This window comes from Dasypus novemcinctus, chromosome 18 (assembly GCF_030445035.2).
Source record: "Dasypus novemcinctus isolate mDasNov1 chromosome 18, mDasNov1.1.hap2, whole genome shotgun sequence".
In the NCBI taxonomy this organism is placed as follows: domain Eukaryota; kingdom Metazoa; phylum Chordata; class Mammalia; order Cingulata; family Dasypodidae; genus Dasypus; species Dasypus novemcinctus.
In genome coordinates, this window is record NC_080690.1 from 65,465,347 (window position 1) to 65,481,477 (window position 16,131).

The 16,131-nt window shown below is 59.9% G+C and overlaps 1 protein-coding gene across 1 annotated transcript in view; it reads left to right on the top strand.

Annotated features, from left to right (window-relative positions):
• The window catches only part of CLPTM1 (CLPTM1 regulator of GABA type A receptor forward trafficking), a 28,499-nt gene extending 13,006 nt beyond the window's left edge, over window positions 1-15,493 (top strand). The window contains exons 5-14 of the mRNA XM_058280409.2: window positions 2,435-2,552; window positions 8,362-8,447; window positions 9,080-9,200; window positions 10,056-10,300; window positions 11,072-11,165; window positions 12,898-13,088; window positions 13,328-13,423; window positions 13,697-13,832; window positions 14,382-14,549; window positions 14,768-15,493. Of these exons, the coding sequence (XP_058136392.1) occupies window positions 2,435-2,552; window positions 8,362-8,447; window positions 9,080-9,200; window positions 10,056-10,300; window positions 11,072-11,165; window positions 12,898-13,088; window positions 13,328-13,423; window positions 13,697-13,832; window positions 14,382-14,549; window positions 14,768-15,060 (1,548 nt within the window). The 3' untranslated portion in view covers window positions 15,061-15,493. The remainder of the gene's footprint in view (window positions 1-2,434; window positions 2,553-8,361; window positions 8,448-9,079; window positions 9,201-10,055; window positions 10,301-11,071; window positions 11,166-12,897; window positions 13,089-13,327; window positions 13,424-13,696; window positions 13,833-14,381; window positions 14,550-14,767) is intronic.
• The last annotated feature ends 638 nt before the right edge of the window (window positions 15,494-16,131 follow it).

Sequence of the window (16,131 nt, forward strand, 5' to 3'; positions counted from 1 at the left end):
CAGTCGTCACCAGCTGGTCAGCTGGCTCCATTTCAAGGTAGTTTTAGTTAGTGCTGACAGAGTGCTTACTATGCGCAGAGCCTGCCTGGCTGCTCGGGGACTCCTCTGGTGACCCTGTGATCTAGGAACTGTGGTTATCTCCATTGGACAGGTGAGGAAACAGAGTTACAGAGAGGTTAAGTGACTTACTCAAGGTCACACAGCTGGTGAGCGAGGTGCGCCCACAGTGGCTCTGGCCAGCGGCAGCCCCAGGTTCCAATCCTGGCTCTTCCATGGTCTTTTATGACAGCAGACACGAGCCTTTGTCCCTTCGTCTGTAAAATGGGGGGTTTAGCGGGCTCAGGTGACAGGTGGGGTGAGGGCTGCCATGAGCCCGTGTGGGTGACTGCACCCGGCCCCATGCCGTGCACATGGGGGATAGTGTACAGGTGCGAGCACTCGAGGTCCAGGAGTCAGAGGCCAGGAAGCTCCCTCTCCCCTGGAGAGAGGGAGATCAGGGTGAGATGCCAGTGCTCAGAGGGCTGGGCTGTCACTGGCCTGGAATGGGGTCCCTGGGCCACCCAGACCCCTCCTGGAAGGCAGCTCTGACTCTGCAGGCCCACGGGCCGCAGGGGCGGGTGCCTTTCCCCAGCCTGTCCCTTCAGCTGAGTCAGCCGGGGCTTCCTCCCCAACTGCGCCCTGCAGGTAGGTTGTAAAATCTTAGTGGCTCCTGACCAGTAGTAAAAAATGAAAGAAGCAAAACAGAAAACAGAGTGCATTGTGTGTAGAAGGATTGCGTTGTGAAGCGCTGAACTGTTAGTTCTGTGTGTGTGATCCTGTGGGCAGTGATGGAAAACGGGTTTCCGCCTGTGGCTCTGAGCAAGAGAGCTGGAGCAACTTTGCTCTGGTGGAGCTTCCTCCACCGAGATGCAAGGCAAGGCAAGGCCGGGAGGAAGAGGTCGTCAAGGGGCCTGCCGCAGGCCTGTGACCGCTGTCCTCTGCCTTCAGAGCCGAGCCGCCGCACGGGGTGAGGCAGGAGAGGCCCGGACAGGAGGGCCTGCAGCAGAGCCCAGAGGCGGCTGCTGGGTCTGGGGCCACGCTGGGCATTAGGGACGCTGTGTCGGTGAGGGAGGCCAGCCCCCGCCTTTGGGGGCTTGTAGTTGAGCGCCACCCACCCAGGCCATCCGCACCGCCCCACACCCTGTCCCGCAGGCCGGAGCATTGCTTTCTCTGTCCCCCGCGGTCCCTGATGCCAGGCGGAGGTCAGAGCATGTAAACGGCCCCAGGAGCGCCGAGGGCCAACCTCCAGCTCTGACCTGCCGCCTTCTTGCCGAGTTCCCTGAAGGGCATCTGCTCCCCTTTGGGACCTCAGTCCCATCAGAGAAGTGGCTTGGAACAGAGACCCCTTTCCACCCTAAATGCTACGCCCAGGCCTTCTCCTTGCCTGGCAGCCAGAGGGGTCTTTCTGAAGCCCATGGAAGGTTCTCTCCTGCTGATCCCCCTCCCTGCTCCAAAAGGGACTGTCTTCCCTTCACTGACAGGGACCCTGGGCCCAGATTGGGGAGGGTGCTCACCCCAGAATACAGGCTATGGAGGGGTCAGAAAGAGGATCCTGGCTGAACTTTCTTTCTGAGCTCCTTAAAGGCCCTGGCTCATCTCCCCAGTGTCACTCCTCTAGGTTCCACCTTCCTCCCACCCCAGCCCTCAGCCTCCTCAGAGCTGTTGTGTTCTCTGTTACTGAAATCCTCTTTCACCTGCCCAGCTTCCAGGCTGGGTCAGGTGCCCCTTCTGGGCTCCCCATGCAGCCCGCCCACTCTTGTCTGCCCTGTCTGGGGATGGCTCTGTCTCCCCCACTGGGCTGGGAGTCCCCCAGGGCGGGTCCAGGGCCGTCTCAGTCACTGCTGTGTCCCTAGCACTGCCTGGCTTGTTGAGTGAGTGAACGAGCTGGGCCCAGGGCAGCTGCCCCCCACTCCTTTCTTCCCAGCAGGCCTTCCTCAGCTCCCTCTGGGTGGGTCCTGTCCGCTCTGTCTTGGTCTTGGTCTTGGTCCGTTTGGGTGGCTGGAGGCAGGGCATGAGCACCATCTTTTGGTGGCAGGTGGAATAGCTGTGCTGAGAGGTGACTCTGGCAGAGCCTTTGAGCCCAGGCCCCCACCCTGAGATCCAAGGAACACTGAGGGGCTGGCAAGCGCTGAGGGGCTGGCAAGCCGAGTGGGGAGAGCTGTCCCAAGGGCTTGGGCCTAACCCGCCTCCCAGACTGGGAGCGGGTAGGAGTGGACTTCGGAGGCAGGCAAGTGAGGAGCACACGGTGTGGTGGGGGAGCCAGAGAGGGCGCAGATCTGCTCTTCGCCACCTTTTGTGCCCTCGGGCAAGGCACTGTCCCCCGGGAGCTTCAGTTGCTTTTTCTATATCAGGTGGGAGTGAGAACAGCACCTACCTGCCCGCTGGTCTCTTGCAGAGTGTCCAGCAGAACGGCTCCATCTACATCCACGTCTACTTCACCAAGAGTGGCTTCCACCCAGACCCCCGGCAGAAGGCCCTGTACCGCCGGCTCGCCACCGTCCACATGTCCCGGAGTAAGTACCCCCCACCTGTGCTGCGGATGCTGGGGCTGGCGGACGGGCTCACGCTCACCTGCCTGTCGTGCACTCTGTGGCCGCCATGTGCGCACCCACTGGGTGGTGCACCAGGGGCGCAGCTTGAGACCCTAGAAGGGGCTTGGCAAGAAAGGTGAAGAGGACCTTCAGAAGGGGAGGAGACAGCGCAGAAAAGGGGCTGGGCAGGGCCAGCTTGTGCCCGGTTCAGGGCCTGATCAAAGTAGACGCTCAAAAGCCATTTGCAAAAGACCTGAGGATTGGGGGGACGGATTGAGGGGACCTCCGAGAGGGGGCTGTGGGCTCTGTAACCGCGTCTGGGTGAATCCGGCCCATGTGACCGCACCCTCCCTCGGCATGTGTCCCCCCGGGGTGCCCATGAGCCCCTGTGTTTTGTGGCCTGGGGTTGGCTCCCCGGTGGCCTTTTGAAGGTGTCTCTGTGGCCATGCCGGGATCGTCGGGCCCTGGGGCACACACCCTCTGAGCAGGGTGGTGAGGGCTGTGTAAGGGGCTGAGAATCCCGGTGGGCTGCAGGCAGCCCTGGCACTGGCCGGAGCCCTGCGTCAGGGCTTGTGGGTGGCTTCTGACATAGCATCGTATGGAAAGGTGCCCAGGGCAGCTTGATAAATCTTTTATATTTTTATTACATGTATATGGCTTAAATTTAAATAATTTAAAAAAAATGAAACCCAGCAGTCTCTCGTCTACCTCTTTCCACCCCCAGTTCCTAATCCCCATAAAACAGCCACTTCCAGACTCCCTTAGCTGTTTCCTTACTCAGTGTCTACAGCTCTGAGGAGTGAGGCTGTGCTGCCGCTGCTTGGGCTTTCAGTTTTAGACATTACTTACTGACTTCCTACTCTGGAAGAGGAAATCCCAATACAGAAGTCAAATTTAAATTAAGAAGCAGTGTTTAAATTGAGTACATGAATGGTATTCACATCCAAACCACAAAGTGAGTTTAGTTCTTTTTCTCTTCTCACTCAATTGTTTGTTTTTCCTGAGGTTAACGATTGTCTTCTTTTTGCGAGCTTGGCTTTTAGTGTCTTTTGCCTGGAGACCAGGGCATCCTAATCACTCTCCTTACCTGCTTTTCCGCAGGCCTGGGAAATGGCTCCCCTAGAAAGCCCCCCATTCCCCAAATAGGGATTTTGTATACTCAGATTATTCCAAACAAATCCTGTGGATTTGGTTAAGGTCTGGCTGTGGCGTGTGGCACGGAATCCTCCTCTTGAGCGTCAGGTCCTTCCTGCAGCTTTGGGTGTCAGTATATCCTAGAGGCTGATGACTTGTTTTGTTATCGTCTGCACTGGATGAAACAAAAAGTTGGTGACGGTAGGTTGTGTTTGGAAAGTCAACCTAAGCAGGTCAACCTAAGCCCTGTCCTAGGTGAGTATGTTAGGGCGATTGTGCCCGTAGGCGGATCCTGCCTGGCTGGCTCTGGGTCCCCAGGTGTGCGGAGGTGCTTTCCAGGGAGTGGTGGCCTAGGGGTGGGATCGGCCGGACTGTCCCGGCGAATGTGTGCCTGCTGTGGCATTTATTGGGTTGGTCAATGTGCTGAGTGTGTTGAGTGGATGGTCCTCTCGTTCACTCTGGATCAACATCCGTGTTTGCTGTGGCTTTGCCTTTGGTGAGTGTGGCTCCTGTCACAGGGTGGTGGGGTTGTGGTCAAGGTCAATGCAGCAAAGGTGGGTGTGGCCTCCATGAAGAGAATCTGGAGCCCATGGACCTGAAGAGCCCACTGGGATCATCCAGGCCCCCTTCCCTGGCTGCAAAGCAGGGATCTCTTGCCATGGATACTAGGAGGGGCTCCAGCTTGGCCACCTGCTGACCCCAAGGTGAAGAACAGGCGTGTGGGATTGGAAAAGCTCCCTTTTGCCCCAACATCCTTCCCTCCGCTTTCCAGGACTCCATGCTCTAGCAACAGTGTCATCCTGTAGCAATGTAATGTGAGTCAAAGGAACAACTTTGAATTTTCCAGTAGTCATGTTGTAGCAGTTTGATATAGTTATAAATTCCAAAAATAAATATTGGATTATGTTTGTAATCTGGTCTGTACCTGGGTGTGATTGAGTTGATTGGGGCTTTGATTGGGCCACCTTATTAGGGCGTTGAGTCCCCACCCTTTGGTGGGTGGGGACTCATAGATAAAAGGCATGGCAAAGGACAGAGTTGAAGGTTGGAGTTTTGATGTTGGAGTTTGATGCTGAAGTCTTAAGCTGGAGCCCTGGGGAAAGAGACAGAGCCGTTCAGAGGCAAAGCCTAGGGAGTCTCATAATCAATCACTGACCTTGTGGAGGAAACAGAGGAGCTGAGCCCAGAGGAACCCAGGAAGCCTGAGCCCTTGCAGACGTTGGCAGCCATCTTGCTCCAAATAGACTTTGGTGAGGGAAGTAACTTATGCTTTATGGCCTGGTATCTGTACCCCAAATAAATACCCTTTATAATGGCCAGCAGATTTCTGGTATTTTGCATCAGCCCTTTGACTGACTAAAACACGCATTAAAAAAGAATACAAGGAAATAAATTAATTTTCATACTAGGTTTTGTTGAGTTCAACGTATTACCATTTCAACCTGTAATCATAATAAAAATTATTAGATATTTTACTTTTTTCCCCCCCTGCATTGAGTCTTTGAAACCCACCATGTGCTTTACCTAAACTCCTGGCACATCTCAATTTGGACCACGTGGCTCCAGTGCAACCATGCCCGACGGTGCGGCTCTCGAGGCTTTGACTTTTTCCTCCCCAAGGGAGCCAGATCCTTCTTATATGATAATCCCAGAAAGTTGAGGGCCTGAGCCAAAGCCTTCACCCCTGGCCCTCCCCCTCCACCAGCCCAGCGCTGCCCTCTGGGGCCCCTCTACCAGCTGCTCCTCCCTTCCCTGGGTAGCCCCTCTCAGGAGTGGAGTGGCAGCACAGCCTGTCCCCCTGGAATGTATTCTCCAGGAGGCCCACCCTGGGTCCTCCTCGCTGTCCACAGACTTGGGGACAGGTCTCTAATGAGCTGGTGATGCTAGAAAAGAAGGGGTGCTATTAGTGTTGATGAGAGCAGCAGGCCCGGGGCCAAAGCCGTTCTCCTGGAAACCCAGAGGTGATTCCCAGAAGTGGTTTTGGAAGTGAACTTGTAAACTGACTGACTTTGAGCTAATCATGTAATCCACATGACAATGCCTTGTCAGACTCCAGGAACCTGCAGCCCTACCCAGCTGGTGTGCGGAAGGCTCCATGGAGCCCACTGGGAGTGTCCCCAGCCTCTGCCGCAGTTATTTGACAGAGGCTTCCTTACCTCTGGTGCTGCTTTTGAAAAACGCGGACCAAGAAGTTGCATAGAGGGAAATAACTTAGATTTATTAAGCACATCAAAAAGAAACAAAACAGAACAAGCAAAGCACCACCAGATCCATCTTAGACTAATCCCAAAGGAAGAAGTCTATCCTTTGATTTTAATCTTAGACAGAAATAACTTGCGGCGGCGGACTTGGCCCAGTGATTAGGGCGTCCGTCTACCACATGGGAGGTCTGCGGTTCAAACCCCGGGCCTCCTTGACCCGTGTAGAGCTGGCCCGTGCGCGGTGCTGATGCGTGCAAGGAGTGCCATGCCACGCGGCGGTGTCCCCGTGTCGGGGAGCTCCACGTGCAAGGAACGCACCCCGTAAGGAGAGCTGCCCAGCACGAAAGAAAGTGCAGCCTGCCCAGGAATGGTGCCACACACACGGAGAAGTGACACAACAAGATGACGCAACAAAAACAGATTCCTGTGCTGCTGACAAGAACAGAAGTCGCAAAGAAGAACACGCAGCAAATAGACACAGAGAACAGACAGTCGGGGTGGGGGGAAGGGGAGAGAAATAAATAAATAAATCTTTTAAGAAAAGAAAAGAAAGTGAGCTTGTACCTAGAGTCCAGCAGCCCCCAAGCCTGCCTCTCAGTGGGTGGGATCTCGGCCCACTGGTTTGAGTGAGTGTGGTATGTGCTCTGCCCGGCCAAGTTCTGTGTAGAAGAGAGCCACTTCAGGGCAGTTCCACCGAGAAGGAGTAGAATTTTTATCCCCACCCTCCAGAGGAGGGACTGAGGCTCAGGAAAGTGCTGTCACTTACCTGGTGTCCCTCAGTTCGTAGGAGACAGAGCCAGATCTGAGCCCAGGGCCCCTCAACCTCCCTTCCCACTTCTCCATCTCTCCCTGACTGTCGAGGGCAGGTTGAAGAAGTCCCAGGAGGGAAGCGGATGTGGCTCAAGTGATAGGGCTTCTGCCTACTGTATGGGAAGACCTGGGTTCAATCCCTGGGGCCTCCTGGTGAAAAAGAAGAGAAAGTGCCTGCGGGGCGAGCCAGTGCCTGCACAGCGAGAGTTCCCGTGCGACGAGCCAGTGCCCACACAAGCGAGTCATACAGCAAGATGACGATGCAACAAAAGAGAGTTGAAGGGGAGAGTCAAGGTAAAGCGCAGCAGAAAACAGGAACTGAGGTGGTGCAGCTAACAGGGAACCTCTCTCCACATCAGAGGTCCTCAGGATCGAGTCCTGGTGAATCGTAGAGGAGAAAAAATGAGAAGACCAAAAAGAGAACTAGATACAGAAGATCACACAGTGAATGGATACAGACAGCAAAAACAGAAGGGCAGGGGGCAGGGAAGGGAAGGGGAGAAAATAAAATAAAAAATAAATAAATAGAAAAGAAGTCCCAGGAAAGGCGGGCTGAGTTTGATCTCCACTTAAGGGAGAGCTGGTCTGCAGGCCACAGTGGGGGTGGCGAGATCATAGTGTAAGCAAGCGCAGGCCCCCTTCCTTGGGTGTCTCGCCAAGTTTCAGGGCAGGGCGATGGGGAGCTGGTGGCCAGCCTGGCCCAGGGGTTGACCCAGGCCCGGCCTCTGCAAGAGGAAGTGGGGTTGACTCTTGGCTGGGGATTCACAGCCCTGAAGCACTTGTCACATTAGTGGCTCTCTGCCTCTTCTGGAACTGTCCGCAGTCCACATGCTTAGGTTCATTTAGTCTCTTGTTGTCACTGGGGATACGTCAGTGTCTAAGATGGGCCTGGGCCTTTCCCCAGGGGGCTCGCTATCTGCTTGAGGAGACAGATGGCAAACAAGCAAACCAGTGGACCAGGGAATCTGGGGTAGTGGCGCGCGTCATGAAGAGAGGAGATGACTGGCAACCTTCAGTAGGGTGGTGAGAGGCACCCCGCAGCAGAAGGGCCATTTAATCAGGCATTTGAAGGAGGAGAAAGAGCCACCCTGGAGAGTGTGGGGGGAGCATTCCAGGGAGATGGGCAGCACACCTAAAGGCCCAAGGTTGGCAGATCTGAGGAAGTGAGAGGAGTGAGCTGGAAAAGGTGGTGTGGGGGGTGGAAAGTTGGGGGGCCGCACTGTGTAGGTGTTCCTCTGGGCAGAGGGAACTGCCTGGGGTTCTGAAGCAGACGCTGTGATCGACAGGCAGCCTGTGGATGAGGTCGTAGGGGCAGGAGTGCCTGGGCAGCCTGTGGGGCAGCTGTTGCGGTCATCCACGGGAGAGGCCGTGGTGGAGGGAGCCTCCACGGATTGGGCTGACAGGCTGGACATAGCAGATTTCTCTGCCAGGGTTGGTTTGGTGGATGGTGGAGCCGATGGAAATATGGGGGAACACGGGCAGATCAGATCGGGGAAGGGAAGTCGGACCTTCAGTTGGTGTTACTATCACCTGAGTAGAAGAGGGAAAGCAGGAGACAGAGAGCAGCTGGGGTGAACTGAGGCCTGGTGTGCGGATGCCGCCCATGCCAGCAGGCCTGCCCCTTCCTCTCCTCCCACTCCTGACAGTGATCAACAAATACAAGCGCAGGCGGTTTCAGAAAACCAAGAACCTGTTGACAGGAGAGACGGAGGCCGACCCGGAAATGATCAAGGTAGACATGTGCAGGGCTGGTGGCTGGGGGGCGCCTCCTCGGGTTCCACTGCTGAGCTGGTGTGGGCTGGGCAAGCAGCCTTCTTCCCTGGCCTCGGTCTTCTCGTCTGGGAACCAGGTGTAGAAGTCAGAGATCCCCAGGGAGCAGGGAGGATTCTGAGCGAAGCAGCAGCAGCTGGGGCACAGAGCAGGCGCGTGGTCCCAAGGCTCTAGCAGGAGCGAGAATTACTGTTGCTTCAGTAGCGGGGGTGCTGAGGGGGCCGGGGTGCTGACCTGGGGTGGGCACGCAAGCTTTCCTCCCCCAGAGGCGGGCCTGGGTGGGCTGCGCGGGGCTTGCACCCCAGCAGGAGCTTTCTGCGTCGGAGCCGCACGAGGTGGGGCTGGCTGCCGGGCACGTGCTGGGCCTTGCTCTCCTCTGCGGTTGGGGTGAGCCTCTTGGGCGGCCGGGAGCGTCCAGGGAGGGGGCGTCTGCCCAGGCCTCGGCGTGGGGCGTCACGTGGGCGCGCTGTCGCTGTGGCGCTTGCCGTCTTTGTTGTGGCGGCGGTTCCGTGAGCCCTTGGGGGAGCCGGCAGAGGTCAGCGCCCGCCTGGCATCTCCGCAGGCCCCTGAGGCCCCTGCCCCGTCTCCCTGCAGAGGGCCGAGGACTACGGGCCCGTGGAGGTGATCTCCCACTGGCACCCCAACATCACCATCAACATCGTGGACGACCACACGCCGTGGGTGAAGGGCAGCGTACCCCCTCCCCTGGACCAGTGTAAGCCTCCAGCTCCACGGACCCCCTGGAGGCCCCAGAGCATGCTCGGGGCCTGTGAGCCCCCGGCCTCCTTGGCCTTCTGACAGCCCGTTTCCTTGTCTCCGCCTGTCTCCGTCCCCCTGAGACATCTGACTGGGACCCCTGCCAGGTCCCCCTGCCCTGACCCCACCAAGACTCTCAACGTCTCTTCCCTCCCACACCCTGTGGCGTCCCAGTACTGACTCCCGTGGGCCAGGGCTAGTCTGCAGACACGTGTCATTCAGCCCACAAGCTGTTCTCAAACAGTGTGTGTTGGACTTTTTTTTCTTTAGGGAGGTAGCAGGGATTGAACCTGCGACCTCATATATGCAAAGCAGGTGCTCTTCCACTGAGCACGCCACACTCCCAGTGGACTCCACCAAAATGAAATTGTTCTAATTTTTTTTTTTAGGAGGTACCAGGGATTGAATCCAGGACCTCGTACATGGGAGGCAGGCACCCAACCACAGACCTACACCCACTCCCAGTGGACAACTTTTGAGACGGGCAATATCACTTAATAACCCTGGTTTCTGGCTTCCTTTATACAGCCTGGATACGTGGGAACCCTGCGCCCCCTTCCCACAGGGCAGCCCTGGGCTGGAGCTGAGCCCCTTCCAGTTGGGCTTGCCCGGCGCTTTCTATCTGCGCCCTCCACTGAGCTCAGGGACCCTTCAGCTCCTCACATACGGGCCCAAGAATGGTCCCTCGTCCTCCAGCCCGGCCAGGGGTGGCCGCCAGGTCTCTGTAGATGTCCGAATGTGCCGCTTTTGTTCTCGGGGGCCTGCGGAGCCTCGCACCTAGGCTCAGCAGCGCCCTGTCCCTCCGTGCCTGCAGATGTGAAGTTCGACGCCGTGAGCGGTGACTACTACCCCATCATCTACTTCAACGACTACTGGAACCTGCAGAAGGACTACTACCCCATCAACGAGAGCCTGGCCAGCCTGCCGCTGCGCGTCTCCTTCTGCCCGCTCTCCCTGTGGCGCTGGCAGCTCTATGCCGCCCAGAGCACCAAGTCACCCTGGAACTTCCTGGGTGATGAGCTGTACGAGCAGTCGGATGAGGAGCAGGACTCGGTGAAGGTGAGCGCTGCTCTGGCAGGGCCGGAGGCCGCGGCGCCACAGCCCCTTCCCGGGCTGCCCACGGTTTCACGGCCTTCCTTGCCCTGCCAAGCACACAGGAAAGGGGCACTCAGCCCTCCACCGCGGCTTACTCTGGGCTCCTTTCTCCGAGGCTTCTGTTCTCCTCGCCGCGGCTTTTCTGTCTGCGTGCCCAGTCCCTCCGGGTCAGGCCCTGCCCCTCCCACTCCTGCCCTGCACCGCCTTCCTGACTTTGGCCTCTGCCTTGATGTTCCTGCTCACTCTTGGAGTGTCTTCAGACATCTTCTGGTCTCTGCCTCTCTCTGCCTGTGTCTGTGACATTGTCTTTGGGGCTGGGTTTCTGTTCCTTGTTCCCTTCTGACTGCTGCCCATTGTCCCTTCTCTGTTTCTTCTCCCCCACCTCTGTCTCCGCATCATCTCTCTCCGTCTCCCCCCACCCCCGTCTCCGCATCGTTCCTCTCCATCTCCCCCCGCCTCTGAGTCCGCATCGACCCCACTTCCGTCTCCACATTGTCTCTGTCTCCTCTGTCTCTGCATGCCTCTCTGTCCACCACCCCTCTGTCCCCCTTCTTCCTCTGACGGCTTGCCTCCTGCTGGCACTCCCCCTCTCTGGGCAGCCCTGAGCTCAGGTCTGTGGGCAGTGCCAGCAGGTCCTTCCCTGGGGCCAGCCGATGAAGGTGCTGCCTCATCAGCCCCTGGGCAGGGGCAGATGGGCAGGTGCTGACAGGATGCTCCTCTACCCTCGCCCACCAGGTGGCTCTTCTGGAGACCAACCCCTACCTGTTGGCGCTCACCATCCTCGTGTCCATCGTCCACAGCGTCTTTGAGTTCCTGGCCTTCAAAAACGGTAGGGGCGGGTTCCCGGGGCCTGCAGGATGCCATGGGGGGGCAGGGAACCAAGAGCACCTGGCGGGAGGGTAGGACCTCCCCCCGCTCCTTCCCTCTCACCCTATACATCCTCCCCCTGCCTCTAGAGGCCTCGTGAGCTGGGGAGGGGCCGAGGCCCCAGACTCCCACCCCAGAAACTCCCACCCACAGGAGGGAGAGGCAGGGCCTAGGGCGCACCACCAGGAAGTGGTGCTGGGGAACTCCTGGGCAGGAGCAGGGAAGCCCCAGAGCTGCTCCCGCTGCCCTGCCTGGCAGGCCGCCTGGCAGGGACGCCCCTCGGGGGGGAGCGCCTCGAGCGGGAAGGCGAAGGCCCTGGCCCCAGAAAGCCCCTCGGCTCCAAAGGTCACCAGTACCAGTGGCCAGTTCCTGTGTTAGGCGTGTCTGAGCCCCCCAAGAAGCCTGCTAGCCACGCCCAGAGAGGGGCACTCTGGCACAGGCACAGCTCCGAAGGGGCCAGGCGGGCCTGGGGTTCAGGCGGCCACTCCGGAGCGCCCACCTAGAAGCTGTGGGCCTGTGGGCCATTTCCTGCCCGAGAGTATCCCAGCACGAAGGGGGCCCAGCTGCTATGCTGCCTCAGGAAGTGGCAGTAGGAAGAGTGCCCCCGCCATTGCCGCAGCACCCTCATGACTTAGCGAGCGCCCCCTCTAGGATACAGCCTGAGCTGGCAGCACCTGGCGCATGCCGAGCATGCACTGGGCACGTGCCAGACCCTCCCATTGGTGCCAGGAGGTGGACTTGGCTAGGTCCACTTTGTTCCAGATGAGAAATGAAGGCCCCGGGAGGTGCAGGTCTCTTGTCTAAGGTCCCATGGTGAGGAGACGGGGCTGGAGTGCAAGTTGTGCTGCCTCCCGCTCCGAGGAACTTGTGTCCATCCATCCACCCCACCAGAACTGCAACCCCAGTCCCATTCTTGCCGGTTGGGATTGGGGGCGTTCTGTAGGTGCCCCCTTCAGAGCTCCCCAGGGAGGCGCTGGTCTGACAGACAGGAGTTGTAGCCACTGAGAGTGCCAGAGCCGGCGTGGAGGGCCCGCTTCACATGCTGCGCCCCAGAGCTCGGGCCCTGCCCTGCCGTGGCCACGGGCCCGCCGGCCTGTCAGGCCTCGTGGCTGTGGCCAGCTCTTGGGACTGCCACCAGGAGTTACTCCTGCAACAAATGGTGAAACACCCGGCCCAGCTGGGGTAGAGACAGTAGCTGTGGCTCTGCTTTCCCCATTGGGCAGGCGGGGAAACTAAGGCCTGGTGAGGGGTGTTGCCGGCCTGGGTCCACAGGTGGGGTCCTGGAGTAGCACTGAAGGGAGCCCCACTGGACACCCAAGCCCCGGCCTGTGGCCGCCCCGAGGGCACCTGTCACCTGCGCCACTTCCTTCGTGGTTTGGGGGTGGCCTTCCCGCCCAGGGGAGGCGGGATGGCCTCACTGTGCGCAGGCCAGGTCTGCTGCCGCGCAGCCCTGCCTGCCATCCCGCCCTGCCTGCCCTCAGCCCCTGGTAGGCAGCGGGTGCCCAGTGCATGGCGACAAGCGCCTCCACCACCGCTGTCCATGAAGGGACCCGTTGAATGGGGTCCTCCCTGTGGAAGACCCAGTCCTGCCCTGGGCTCCGAAGAGGCTGCGCAGCCTTGGGGGAGCCCTGAGTGAGCTGCAGGAGGGCCCTTGGGGGCTCCTCACCCCCTGACTCCGCCCCCCCCCCCCACAGATATCCAGTTCTGGAACAGCCGGCAGTCCCTGGAGGGCCTGTCCGTGCGCTCGGTCTTCTTCGGCGTCTTCCAGTCCCTCGTGGTCCTCCTGTACATCCTGGACAACGAGACCAATTTTGTGGTCCAGGTCAGCATCTTCATCGGGGTCCTCATCGACCTCTGGAAGATCACCAAGGTCATGGATGTCCGGGTAAGCTGGGCTGTGGGCGGGTGGGGGGTGTCGGCTGGCCCAGCCTAGACCTGGAGCTGGCCCCTGGGGGTTTCCCAGTGCCTGCCACACTCCCAGGACCGAGGGGATTTTCGCATCAGGGGATTTTTTGGGTCACGTGGGGCAGGGGAACTGGGAACAGTGGGGAAGGGCAGGGGCCGGCACTGGAGTGGGGAGTGGGAGCCGGTGTGGCTGCCGACCGTGGCCTTCCTCCTGTGCAGCTGGACCGGGAGCACAAGGTGGCCGGAGTCTTCCCCCGCCCAACCTTCAAAGACAAGTCCACATACGTCGAGTCCTCGACCAAAGTGTATGACGACGTGAGTGCCCCCCCAGTGAGCCCTGATGGGGGCTGTCTCCAGCCACCCCCACGCTCCCAAGGGGCCGGTGCCCACACCTATGGTCGGTGCCACACCCTCCTGTGGTCCACGCCCGCCATATGCACTTCCTGCCCGAATCCAGAGTTCCCAGGGCCACCTGGAAATTCCCCTGGGCGGGCCTGCTCCACCAGGTGGGGGCGGGCGAGGGTGGGGAGCAGGGGTGCCAGCACGCGGCCCAAGGAGTGCGTCCCAGCCCACCCTGCGGCCCCACAGATGGCGTTCCGGTACCTGTCTTGGATCCTCTTCCCTCTGCTGGGCTGTTACGCTGTCTACAGCCTCCTGTACCTGGAGCACAAGGGCTGGTACTCCTGGGTGCTCAGCATGCTCTACGGCTTCCTGCTGACCTTCGGTGAGCAGCCCTCGCCGCACTCGGTGCCTCTTCGTAGAGGCAGGCCTGGGCCGGCAGTGCCTGATGACGTGGCAGGGACCAAGGGGCCCAGCCCTGCCCGCCCCTGTGACAGAGACAGACCCGTTCCCGGGCAGGGAGGACCCAGATTGGGTGGCCCAGCCCGGGGCTGTGGAGGGCTTCCTGGAGGGGGAGGGGCAGTTCGTCTCAGGTGCTGTCCTGAGGGATGCTTTCCTTCCCGGGGGGACCCCAGAGAGTAAACAAGCAGGAGAGTAAGCAGCCAGGCCGTGATGGGTGCTGTGAGGGCACAAAGGGGAGGGTGCACATTAGGGGGTCTGAGACTCCTCTGAGAAGATGGTGACACAGGCCTGAGAGATGCCAAGGAGGGAGCTCTGCGAGGAGCTGGGACTGCTGGTGCGGCAAGCGCAGAGGCCCTTGGGTGGGCGGTGGGTGACAGGGCGAGGGCCAGCGTAGCTGGTGGGAATGAGGTCCGAGAGGACCAAGCCCTCAGCCGCAGGTGCCGTGGCTCACGTGTCCCCGCCTCCACCGCAGGTTTCATCACAATGACGCCCCAGCTCTTCATCAACTACAAGCTCAAGTCCGTGGCCCACCTGCCCTGGCGCATGCTCACCTACAAGGCCCTGAACACCTTCATTGACGACCTGTTTGCCTTTGTCATCAAGATGCCTGTCATGTACCGCATCGGCTGCTTGCGGGACGGTGAGGCCAGGCGGGTGGGCAGGCGGGCGGGCTGGGGAGCCCCCGGCAGGAGGGCAGGAGCCACCACCAGTGGGGACACAGGCAGGCCTCGGGGCCCTGGTGGGAGGGAGGGGCCGGCAGGTGCGCGGTGGGGGCCAGGCCCAGCAGATGCCCTGTTGGCTCTGCCGCAGCCTGAGGGGGGCCGTCCCTGTCCTTCATCCTGCCCCCCCCACCTCCAGATGTGGTTTTCTTCATTTACCTCTATCAACGGTGGATCTACCGCGTCGACCCCACACGGGTGAATGAGTTTGGCATGAGCGGAGAAGACCCCACGGCACCTGCCCCCGTGGCCGAGGCCCCGACAGCAGCAGGGGCCCTGACACCTGCACCTGCCGCCGCCGCCGCCAGCGCCGCCGCCACCGGGGCAGAGGCCCCCACGCCCCTGCCTGCCAAGCCCACCCAGGGGGCCAGCTGTGCAGACGAGCCCCAAGAAGCCCCTCCAAAGCCAGCAGAGGACAAGAAAAAGGATTAGCTGCTCCTCGTCCTCCTCGTCTGCTCCGGCTCCGGGCGACACCCCCCACCTCCCCTCCCTGTCGCCCTTTCCCTGGACAGATCAGGCCGGGGCGGCAGGAGGCCTTCCTCAGGCCAGGGCCCAGCACTGGGTGTCAGGGGACTGGGCCAGCCGGGGCACGTGGTTCGTGGAGGCGCCGTCTGTCTGTCTGTTCCTCTGTGTTTCTAGCCACCTCTCCCCGCCAGCCCAGCACCATCGAGAATCATGGTGAAGCTGACGCGGCGCTGCCGGGGTGGGGGTGAGCCAGGCAGGGGAGGGTCGGGGCGCCCTCTGGGACACCCGCGACCATCCATCATCTTGCTCCTCGTCCCCTGCCTGCCCCCTCCTCCCAGACCGCCGCCCTTTAACACAGTCTGGATTTAATAAATTCATATGGGTGTTTAACTTAAACTCAGCAACCGCCTCCTCCTTGTGCCTTCCTTTCTCTGCCACTCCAGGAGCAACGCGGCTTCACCTGGGTTGGGGGCCTCGCTCAGGTTTGGGAGGTCCTGTGGGGCACAGGACACAGCAGTGGCAGGGACGTGGCTCTCAGCCTGCATTCTAGGCCAGGACCCTTTCACCCTTGGGACCCTCCCAGCAGCCTTCTGCTGCCCTGGAACTTCTACCCACAGGCCTGCAGGGCAGCAGGTGCTGAGCCGCACATGGGTCTGTGCCATGTCCTGGCCTCAGGTGCCAGGCAGTGACAAACAGAAACCTGCTGGGTAGAGGGAAGCGGATGTGACTCAACTGATAGAGCATCCACCACCATATAGGAGGTCCAGGGTTCAGTACCAAGGGCCCCCTGGCCCATGTGATGAGCTGGCCCACACACAGTGCTGCCGTGCGCAAGGAATGCCATGTCATACAGGGGTGTCCCCCGTGTAGGGATGTCCCATACGCAAGGAGTGCGCCCTGCAAGGAGAGCTTCCCTGTGCGATAAAAGCGTGGCCCGCCCAGGAGTGGTGCGGCACACATGGAGAGCTGATGTAGCAAGGTGACGCAACAAAAAGAGACAGATTCTCGGTGCCACCTGATAAAGATGCAAGTGGACAC